General features: G+C 52.8%; 2 protein-coding genes across 2 annotated transcripts in view; one reads left to right on the top strand and one right to left on the bottom strand.

Moving 5' to 3' along the window:
- Positions 1–494: 494 nt before the first annotated feature.
- Positions 495–6,240, bottom strand: LOC118237652 (pescadillo homolog). Its single transcript, XM_027433867.2, is given in 12 exon segments — positions 495–889; positions 1,695–1,856; positions 1,948–2,129; positions 2,470–2,654; positions 2,793–2,918; positions 3,260–3,390; positions 3,553–3,639; positions 3,755–3,829; positions 3,924–4,040; positions 5,943–6,032; positions 6,117–6,227; positions 6,229–6,240. Coding segments are annotated over 12 exon segments (1,362 nt in total). The 3' UTR covers positions 495–805.
- Positions 6,241–6,322: 82 nt separating this feature from the next.
- LOC103163467 (pescadillo homolog) overlaps positions 6,323–10,991 on the top strand; it is a 9,627-nt gene continuing 4,958 nt past the window's right edge. Inside the window, 10 exon segments of the mRNA XM_035453724.1 lie at positions 6,323–6,513; positions 6,598–6,687; positions 8,590–8,706; positions 8,801–8,875; positions 8,991–9,077; positions 9,240–9,370; positions 9,712–9,837; positions 9,975–10,159; positions 10,500–10,681; positions 10,773–10,973. Of these exon segments, the coding sequence (XP_035309615.1) occupies positions 6,391–6,513; positions 6,598–6,687; positions 8,590–8,706; positions 8,801–8,875; positions 8,991–9,077; positions 9,240–9,370; positions 9,712–9,837; positions 9,975–10,159; positions 10,500–10,681; positions 10,773–10,973 (1,317 nt within the window). The 5' untranslated portion in view covers positions 6,323–6,390.

Genomic DNA, 10,991 nt, shown 5'->3' with positions numbered 1-10,991 from the left:
GGAACAAGTCAGTAAGCAGCAGCCCACCATGACCTCTGCATCAGCTCGGGCCTCCAGGTTCCCATCCTGTTTGAGTTCCTGTCCTGACTTTCTTCAATAATGAACAGCAATATGGAAGTGTAAGCCAAATAAACCTTTTTCTCCCAAGCTTGCTTTTAGTCATGATTTTTTTACCACAACAACAGAAATCCTAAAACATCTTTCACCTTCTGATGAGCTCCAGCAGGAAGTGATAGAAGCTAGGAGACGTTTATAGCCCATACCTGGACAAGTGAACCTTCAGCACACTGCTTGTAGGAAGGTTCCAGAATGTCAGACCCTGACTTGAGGAAGCAGGTTCAGAGAATCACCTGAGCTGTGAAACAGGAACCAGGCCTGGGTGAAGGTGAAACCCACGCCCAGAACCTATGTTCTTCCTAGCATCACTGGACCCATCTGGGTTTGTCCAGGTGACAGACTCCTTTCCAACCCCAGGTAGACTTCAGAACACAGAATCCAATTGACTGTAAAAGTCCAGCCATTTAATAAGAGCTCCCCACCCTTATTCCAAGACAGCATCCTGAGAATTACGGGCACAGCAGTGTAGGAGGCTGTGGAAAGCAAAGCAAAATGAGGATGTTTGTCAGACTCCTGGAGTAAGAATTGGGCTGGGTAGAGGCCTCTTTGTCCAGACACCAGCATGAACTTCACAGGAGGCTAGGGCTGGTCACACACCACCAAAAGTATGAGGGTGTTGGGCTGGTACTCGTGAGTTGCACTAGCTTGCTTCTGCCATGTCCAACTCCCAGGGAGAGGTAGCTGGTGCTCATACAGGCCTTGTCCTCTTGGCTTTTTTCTCAGACCTCCCAGTGTCATCATGGGCTTTCCTTTTCTCTGCCAGCTTGTTGGCCTGTGAGAAGAAAGGAGGAACTCAGGAGAGAATGGAGGAAAGCAAGGAGGGATCTCTTCCCTTACTACAGCTACCCATTACTAGCAGAGCTTCTAGAAAAGGTAACAAACAAATAACCAAAGACCCCCGACTTGTACCTCAGGATGAAAGAAAAGAACCCCACTATTGCCCATATAGCTCATTTTATGGTTCACAAATCTCCAGCTTGCAGAATCTAGGCTGGCTCTTCCCCGAGCTCCTCTGAGGGAAAGACGAACACCATTCAAACCTTTACTGGGAGCTGGCAGAGAGGGCACAAGGAGGAGACTCCCTCCTGGACCACAGGTAATGCTCCTAAGAACCATTCAGAGGTGGGCAGGGTTTGATCTCTGTTTCCTGAGCATGACCGTCAATCAACAGGGAACAGGTCACACTGTACAATGTCATGGAAAGACCTGAGGAGCTACCATGCTACTGCTAGGTAAGAAGAATCTGGTCCCCTTGCTCAACCCCCAGGCAAGGCTGCCAGCCACTTCAAGTGAACTCCCAGCTGACACACGCTGAACAAGCACGGGTAGCTTTGTGAACAAGCACACAGAGCTGAAGGACTTCCCAAGTCTGCTGGGCTACCCCATCATTAGGACAGCTATGGGTAGGCATGGGGGACTAGTTAGGTTCCTTAGTGGTCGGGACTCTCTAGCGTGAGGCCTTGGTTTCTATTCCCAGCTGTGTAAATCCAAACCAAACCAAAAGAACTCCAAAGGCGGCAAGTTTTGGCCAAATGGGCCAGGGTCTGTCTAGAAGACAGCCACATGCCTGAGCTCACCTCACGGATTTTGCGCCGCTTGCCAAACATGATCTTTTGGTAAAGGTACTTCTCCCGCTTTTTCATCATCATGATGGCCAGGCGCTTGGCCTCACTTTCTTCCTCCTGGGCCAGCCGCTGCTTGTCTTCCAGTTTCACAGTGCCGGCCACCACCTTGGGCTTCTGCGGAAACAATGTAGCTGCATGTGCCCTTGGTGTTTGGGGAACTGGGCTCCTTCCCAAATAGGGCTTTGTCCAGTGCTTCCCTCCCTACCTTCCCTTCCAGCCTCTGCTGCTCCAAGACCGACAGGTGCGCTTCCTCCTCCTTCTCTGAATCAGCGTCCACTTCTTCCTCATCCTCATTTTCCCCCACAACATCACCATCACCATCACCTTCGTTGTCATCATCTTCATCATCCTCATCCTCATCTTCGTCCTCTTCCTCTTTCAAGTCTCCTGCAGACAGTAGGTGAAGCGTCTGCATTCCAAAGGCAGAAGGATGCTCCCCCAATGGCCCCCAACAGCTCGCACAGCCCCAGTTGAGCTGCCTTCAAAGGAAACACGCTTGCTATCCATCAAACACTGGCAACCCTAGGCTGTTCTGCTCAGCTACTCCAAATGTCAACACCAGACTACCATTGCAAATGCTTGAAAGGCTAGAGGGCTTTCTGCTCCAGCTGTCCTCCTCTCTGGAGCCTGCCAACTCCATAGCCAAAGGAAATGGCCAGCTTGGGCATAGGAGCCAGGGCCACCAGAAGAGCCTGTCCATACTGCTATCCCTCCTTGTCCAGCTCACCTGGATCTTCTCCCCGCTGCAGAGCCAGTAGCTTCAGCTTCTCAGGGGGAATGTAATCTCCTTCCTTCTCAGATACGAAGGGTGAGAGGTGTGGGGGCAGCTGCACCCCAGGGAAGTACTCTGCCACAGGGAGGAGGAGCCGGGCATTCACACAGTCAAACACCCACTGGGGCTGGACGTAGTACCTGGTGCAGAGCGGCCAGCAAAGACAGGTCACAGGGGAACAACCAGAGGCACCAACCACCGCATCACCAGGGCCTAGCACTCCCCTCACCCCCACCCCCCCACCCCACAGAGGTCACACGAGGGCTTTGAGAGTCTACCTGCCAATGATGGGGGTTTGCTGCCCAGGCCGGTCAACAATCTGGTGGGTGATGCAGGAGTCTGTGATGTCATAGGTGGCTCCGATACACAAAGACTTGTCCCAGGACACATCCCCACCAAAACTCCTACAGGTCCAGGGAAAACCTGTAAGCCTTTTAGGCATGAGCTGCATGCCCTGGAAGCTTCTCTGGACCTACTACTCACAAACCCACCCTTCAAGGAAGTGCCTCCTGTTTGGTTGGGGGACACCTGCACTCCTAGTCCAGTAGGGACTCAGCCAGTGACAGGAAGGACAGCAGCTCTCCCCTCAGTTGTGCTCTGAAGGTGTCTGCCTGAATGCTCTGCACACGGCTTTGAGCCGAGTGGAGACACCCTCATGATGTTACCATCAGGCCTCTAGGCTAAGATGGAGACTGGACTACTGTACCGCCCCAACTATAGGCTGGCTAAAGGCCTCTCTCTGCACCTGATGATAAAGGCCAATGCTTCACGGGGCACCTCTCGGTTCAGGAAGAATTTCAGGCCTTCGAAGAGTTTCTTTTGTTTTTCCTGTGCCTCCAGCTCTTTCCTGCGATCTTCCTCCTGTGCTGTCACCTCCTGCAGAGAAGGAGCCAAGCTTCACACCACCAGACCATCCAGCTCCACCAGAAGGAAGGGACTGGCAGCTTCCTTCTAGATCCCACAGATTCTAGGTGATGACCCGGCCCCCATCCTGTCCCATGCTGTGCACTGCCAGAAGGCAGCACACTGCTCACTCACCCCATCAGTAGGAAACTCATCGGCCTCAGCCTCCTCTATATTAGGCACCACCACTCGGGCCAGACTGGCACTGAGCGCTGCTAGTTTCTGTAGGTGGGAAGCACAGCCTCATCTGGGTGTGGGGTAGGGTGGGGAGCAAAAACAGTTCCAGGCCACATCTGGGTCTGGGCGCTAAGGGTAAGTCATAAAACCACCCACTTACCTCCATAGAGCTCTCAGAATCCAATGCATATGTGTCCTCGCTGATCTTTGTCTCTGCCTGGGCTTGAACTTCTAGCTGGAAAGAAGGAAGAGGACAACTACAGCCCCGAGCCTCAATATGTGGCTAGAAGGGCTAGATCCAAGCTAGTGAGAAGGTGCTAGGGCTCTACCTTGGGTGGATAGTGAAGGTTGAGTGACTGGTAAAGGCGGAAGTTCACAAAACCCAGAAGAGTGGTATAGAACTCAGTGAAGGTGGCCATGACCCTGTAGTCCACATCTGTTGGATGCTGGGGGTATAAAGAGACACATCAGCAGTGTTAAGCACAGGGTTGGATGTAGGTGTTATGCACACAAACTCACAGGCATCTCAAGTACAACACAGGCTCTGGATGCAGGACCCAAAGGCTATGAGTACATGGAGATCAGTGCCAGGATCCCATATGATAAAGGGGAGTCAGGCTAGAGACAAGGGAATTAGTCCACAGTGCACCATTACAGCCGACCCTACCTCTTCCTGGCCCTGACTCTCCCACTCCTCCCTCAATTATCAGTGAGACCTAGACAGAACACACACCTTGTCTACCACCCACATCCCAGCACGTGCCTAAGATCTGCTTCAGGGCTGCTGTGAGCACTAAGGCAGCCTTTCCAGAGCCCAGCAAGGCCTAGGTATATAGCTCATGGTCCATGGCCCAGAAGAGGTTACCCCAAGTCCCACTGCTGCATGCCCAAGCACTGGCTGCCCAGGGGAGGGGCACACGAGGGTCCTTGTTACAACTACCCTTTGCTGAGAGGAAGCAGTTGGCAGCAAGCTGGGAGGAAGGAGGCATGGGCAGCCCATGCCCCTCTCCCGGGGCCAGCTGTGTGGAGGCTGGCCCTCAGAGGGCCCTATTCAGCACCCTAAGGACACACAAAGAGCAGTCTGAGAAGCACGGGGTTTCGACATCAGAGTTAAGGAAAGACAGAAAGGGCCAAAGAAGAAGTTAGGCAGGAAGGAGGAGGGAGGAGCAGGGAAGGAAGGGCCATGCACCCTGCCTCCCCAAGCCTGCCTCAAGGAACTGGAAAAGGGACTGCTGAACTCCAAATCTACCACTTGCCCACAGACATGGCAGGTTCCAGCCTCAGACACCCTCTGTAGCCTGGTGAGCTCAGAACCTCAGCTCACTCTGACAGCTGTTCTCTAGGCAAGGTACCAATTGCTGCTTAATGAGCAATCAGGGAGGGAGATCAAGTACAGCCACAGACAGACAATGCATGGTGCAAGCCTGGCTAGAAATGACCTTCTGGGGGATGGGAGCTAACAAGGCTTCCATGGAAAGCAAAACCAGACTCCTCTAAGCAGGGCCCTAGGAAGAATCCCAAGCACTTAAAAAGAAGCCAATAAAAGCCAGGCTATGTGCTAAGTGTCTTGCTTGTGCTCACTTCTCCAAAGTCACCCTATGTTCCAGGCTATGGGGAAGATGGGGCAAAGAGGAGACAGGAGTGAAGCACTTTTGTTATGGTGTGTAAAATGACGGAGTGGGTCTGAGAGGAGAGGCTGGGCTCTGCCGCTTGATCCAGGTGGAAGTGTACAAAACACTGGGTATACTCAGCTCCCAGAGCTGTCCTCATTGCCCAGTCAACCACAAAGGTTGCTACCCCTTCAGTACCAGGTCCTTTCAAGACTTCTTTCCCCTGAAGTCCTCATGGCAAGGCTGAGAAATGGGAACAGGTTATTAACTGAGCCAGAAAGGCGAAGGAACATGTTCAAGATCACCTAGCACAGTGGTTCTCAATCTATGGGCTGCCTAAGACCACCTACAAACCAGTTATTTATATTATGATTCATAACAGCAACATTACAGCTATGAAGTGAAAACAAAAATAATTTTATGGTTGGGGGGTCACTACAACATGAAGCATTAGGAAGATTGAGAACCACCTCTCTAGCAGAAGTGCTGGAATGGAGCACGCTTAGTTATGATTAACCTATGGGTCAGAGTGTACATATGACACTGAGAATTCTGTGACTGATCTAACACTAGTGACTGACTGGGCTATGAAGCACATGCCCTACCCCTGTCCCCTCATCCCCATCCCTGCATAGCAGCCAACAATCAGGAACCCAGCAAGGCCTAGACTCCAAAGACAGCACCCCTCCCACACCTTTCTAGGAACCAACTCAAGGCCCCCAGGAAAGGCACACTTACATCATGGGAGAAAGCATAGGGGGCAATCCATACGATGGGCTGCCCCAGCACCTCAGCCTGATAGTAAATGCCTTTGATGGACAGGAAGACCTGGGGGTGGGAGGCGACACAACAGTATGAAAACCAAGGGGTGACAGAGGAGGTCCAACAAGCTCCAGGATAGTCTCAGCTCACTTTGCGCAGGGCTCGGGCAGCGATGACGTAGTGCATGAACTCCACAATGAGCCGGCGACATAGCTGAATGGTCTGCACATGGCACTTGCCCGTCCGTGGGAAGGTGGAGAAGAAGGAAGCACATTGCTAAGGGCCTCTGGGGTAGCTACCAGGGTGGGCAAAGTGGTTAGAGACCCTTGGAGTGCAACAGAATGGGCTCACAAGCGCTGCCCTCCCCACTTACAGGTACCCCACATTTATTGATGCTCTGAGGGATCTCGATGATGCCCTGTCAATGTGCTTCCTCTTCTCCACCTTCCCACGGACGGGCAAGTGCCATGTGCAGACCATTCAGCTATGTCGCCGGCTCATTGTGGAGTTCATGCACTACGTCATCGCTGCCCGAGCCCTGCGCAAAGTGAGCTGAGACTATCCTGGAGCTTGTTGGACCTCCTCTGTCACCCCTTGGTTTTCATACTGTTGTGTCGCCTCCCACCCCCAGGTCTTCCTGTCCATCAAAGGCATTTACTATCAGGCTGAGGTGCTGGGGCAGCCCATCGTATGGATTGCACCCTATGCTTTCTCCCATGATGTAAGTGTGCCTTTCCTGGGGGCCTTGAGTTGGTTCCTAGAAAGGTGTGGGAGGGGTGCTGTCTTTGGAGTCTAGGCCTTGCTGGGTTCCTGATTGTTGGCTGCTATGCAGGGATGGGGATGAGGGGACAGGGTAGGGCATGTGCTTCATAGCCCAGTCAGTCACTAGTGTTAGATCAGTCACAGAATTCTCAGTGTCATATGTACACTCTGACCCATAGGTTAATCATAACTAAGCGTGCTCCATTCCAGCACTTCTGCTAGAGAGGTGGTTCTCAATCTTCCTAATGCTTCATGTTGTAGTGACCCCCCAACCATAAAATTATTTTTGTTTTCACTTCATAGCTGTAATGTTGCTGTTATGAATCATAATATAAATAACTGGTTTGTAGGTGGTCTTAGGCAGCCCATAGATTGAGAACCACTGTGCTAGGTGATCTTGAACATGTTCCTTTGCCTTTCTGGCTCAGTTAATAACCTGTTCCCATTTCTCAGCCTTGCCATGAGGACTTCAGGGGAAAGAAGTCTTGAAAGGACCTGGTACTGAAGGGGTAGCAACCTTTGTGGTTGACTGGGCAATGAGGACAGCTCTGGGAGCTGAGTATACCCAGTGTTTTGTACACTTCCACCTGGATCAAGCGGCAGAGCCCAGCCTCTCCTCTCAGACCCACTCCGTCATTTTACACACCATAACAAAAGTGCTTCACTCCTGTCTCCTCTTTGCCCCATCTTCCCCAGAGCCTGGAACATAGGGTGACTTTGGAGAAGTGAGCACAAGCAAGACACTTAGCACATAGCCTGGCTTTTATTGGCTTCTTTTTAAGTGCTTGGGATTCTTCCTAGGGCCCTGCTTAGAGGAGTCTGGTTTTGCTTTCCATGGAAGCCTTGTTAGCTCCCATCCCCCAGAAGGTCATTTCTAGCCAGGCTTGCACCATGCATTGTCTGTCTGTGGCTGTACTTGATCTCCCTCCCTGATTGCTCATTAAGCAGCAATTGGTACCTTGCCTAGAGAACAGCTGTCAGAGTGAGCTGAGGTTCTGAGCTCACCAGGCTACAGAGGGTGTCTGAGGCTGGAACCTGCCATGTCTGTGGGCAAGAGGTAGATTTGGAGTTCAGCAGTCCCTTTTCCAGTTCCTTGAGGCAGGCTTGGGGAGCCAGGGTGCATGGCCCTTCCTTCCCTGCTCCTCCCTCCTCCTTCCTGCCTAACTTCTTCTTTGGCCCTTTCTGTCTTTCCTTAACTCTGATGTCGAAACCCCGTGCTTCTCAGACTGCTCTTTGTGTGTCCTTAGGGTGCTGAATAGGGCCCTCTGAGGGCCAGCCTCCACACAGCTGGCCCTGGGAGAGGGGCATGGGCTGCCCATGCCTCCTTCCTCCCAGCTTGCTGCCAACTGCTTCCTCTCAGCAAAGGGTAGTTGTAACAAGGACCCTCGTGTGCCCCTCCCCTGGGCAGCCAGTGCTTGGGCATGCAGCAGTGGGACTTGGGGTAACCTCTTCTGGGCCATGGACCATGAGCTATATACCTAGGCCTTGCTGGGCTCTGGAAAGGCTGCCTTAGTGCTCACAGCAAGCCCTGAAGCAGATCTTAGGCACGTGCTGGGATGTGGGTGGTAGACAAGGTGTGTGTTCTGTCTAGGTCTCACTGATAATTGAGGGAGGAGTGGGAGAGTCAGGGCCAGGAAGAGGTAGGGTCGGCTGTAATGGTGCACTGTGGACTAATTCCCTTGTCTCTAGCCTGACTCCCCTTTATCATATGGGAACCTGGCACTGATCTCCATGTACTCATAGCCTTTGGGTCCTGCATCCAGAGCCTGTGTTGTACTTGAGAGGCCTGTGAGTTTGTGTGCATAACACCTACATCCAACCCTGTGCTTAACACTGCTGATGTGTCTCTTTATACCCCCAGCATCCAACAGATGTGGACTACAGGGTCATGGCCACCTTCACTGAGTTCTATACCACTCTTCTGGGTTTTGTGAACTTCCGCCTTTACCAGTCACTCAACCTTCACTATCCACCCAAGGTAGAGCCCTAGCACCTTCTCACTAGCTTGGATCTAGCCCTTCTAGCCACATATTGAGGCTCGGGGCTGTAGTTGTCCTCTTCCTTCTTTCCAGCTAGAAGTTCAAGCCCAGGCAGAGACAAAGATCAGCGAGGACACATATGCATTGGATTCTGAGAGCTCTATGGAGGTAAGTGGGTGGTTTTATGACTTACCCTTAGCGCCCAGACCCAGATGTGGCCTGGAACTGTTTTTGCTCCCCACCCTACCCCACACCCAGATGAGGCTGTGCTTCCCACCTACAGAAACTAGCAGCGCTCAGTGCCAGTCTGGCCCGAGTGGTGGTGCCTACTATAGAGGAGGCTGAGGCCGATGAGTTTCCTACTGATGGGGTGAGTGAGCAGTGTGCTGCCTTCTGGCAGTGCACAGCATGGGACAGGATGGGGGCCGGGTCATCACCTAGAATCTGTGGGATCTAGAAGGAAGCTGCCAGTCCCTTCCTTCTGGTGGAGCTGGATGGTCTGGTGGTGTGAAGCTTGGCTCCTTCTCTGCAGGAGGTGACAGCACAGGAGGAAGATCGCAGGAAAGAGCTGGAGGCACAGGAAAAACAAAAGAAACTCTTCGAAGGCCTGAAATTCTTCCTGAACCGAGAGGTGCCCCGTGAAGCATTGGCCTTTATCATCAGGTGCAGAGAGAGGCCTTTAGCCAGCCTATAGTTGGGGCGGTACAGTAGTCCAGTCTCCATCTTAGCCTAGAGGCCTGATGGTAACATCATGAGGGTGTCTCCACTCGGCTCAAAGCCGTGTGCAGAGCATTCAGGCAGACACCTTCAGAGCACAACTGAGGGGAGAGCTGCTGTCCTTCCTGTCACTGGCTGAGTCCCTACTGGACTAGGAGTGCAGGTGTCCCCCAACCAAACAGGAGGCACTTCCTTGAAGGGTGGGTTTGTGAGTAGTAGGTCCAGAGAAGCTTCCAGGGCATGCAGCTCATGCCTAAAAGGCTTACAGGTTTTCCCTGGACCTGTAGGAGTTTTGGTGGGGATGTGTCCTGGGACAAGTCTTTGTGTATCGGAGCCACCTATGACATCACAGACTCCTGCATCACCCACCAGATTGTTGACCGGCCTGGGCAGCAAACCCCCATCATTGGCAGGTAGACTCTCAAAGCCCTCGTGTGACCTCTGTGGGGTGGGGGGTGGGGGTGAGGGGAGTGCTAGGCCCTGGTGATGCGGTGGTTGGTGCCTCTGGTTGTTCCCCTGTGACCTGTCTTTGCTGGCCGCTCTGCACCAGGTACTACGTCCAGCCCCAGTGGGTGTTTGACTGTGTGAATGCCCGGCTCCTCCTCCCTGTGGCAGAGTACTTCCCTGGGGTGCAGCTGCCCCCACACCTCTCACCCTTCGTATCTGAGAAGGAAGGAGATTACATTCCCCCTGAGAAGCTGAAGCTACTGGCTCTGCAGCGGGGAGAAGATCCAGGTGAGCTGGACAAGGAGGGATAGCAGTATGGACAGGCTCTTCTGGTGGCCCTGGCTCCTATGCCCAAGCTGGCCATTTCCTTTGGCTATGGAGTTGGCAGGCTCCAGAGAGGAGGACAGCTGGAGCAGAAAGCCCTCTAGCCTTTCAAGCATTTGCAATGGTAGTCTGGTGTTGACATTTGGAGTAGCTGAGCAGAACAGCCTAGGGTTGCCAGTGTTTGATGGATAGCAAGCGTGTTTCCTTTGAAGGCAGCTCAACTGGGGCTGTGCGAGCTGTTGGGGGCCATTGGGGGAGCATCCTTCTGCCTTTGGAATGCAGACGCTTCACCTACTGTCTGCAGGAGACTTGAAAGAGGAAGAGGACGAAGATGAGGATGAGGATGATGAAGATGATGACAACGAAGGTGATGGTGATGGTGATGTTGTGGGGGAAAATGAGGATGAGGAAGAAGTGGACGCTGATTCAGAGAAGGAGGAGGAAGCGCACCTGTCGGTCTTGGAGCAGCAGAGGCTGGAAGGGAAGGTAGGGAGGGAAGCACTGGACAAAGCCCTATCTGGGAAGGAGCCCAGTTCCCCAAAGACCAAGGGCACATGCAGCTACATTGTTTCCGCAGAAGCCCCAGGTGGTGGCCGGCACTGTGAAACTGGAAGACAAGCAGCGGCTGGCCCAGGAAGAAGAAAGTGAGGCCAAGCGCCTGGCCATCATGATGATGAAAAAGCGGGAGAAGTACCTTTACCAAAAGATCATGTTTGGCAAGCGGCGCAAAATCCGTGAGGTGAGCTCAGGCATGTGGCTGTCTTCTAGACAGACCCTGGCCCATTTGGCCAAAACA

Source organism: Cricetulus griseus, unplaced genomic scaffold, assembly GCF_003668045.3.
Source record: "Cricetulus griseus strain 17A/GY unplaced genomic scaffold, alternate assembly CriGri-PICRH-1.0 unplaced_scaffold_141, whole genome shotgun sequence".
NCBI lineage: Eukaryota > Metazoa > Chordata > Mammalia > Rodentia > Cricetidae > Cricetulus > Cricetulus griseus.
The sequence above is the reverse complement of the archived record's forward strand: the minus strand, read 5'-3'. Positions and strand labels throughout refer to the sequence as shown.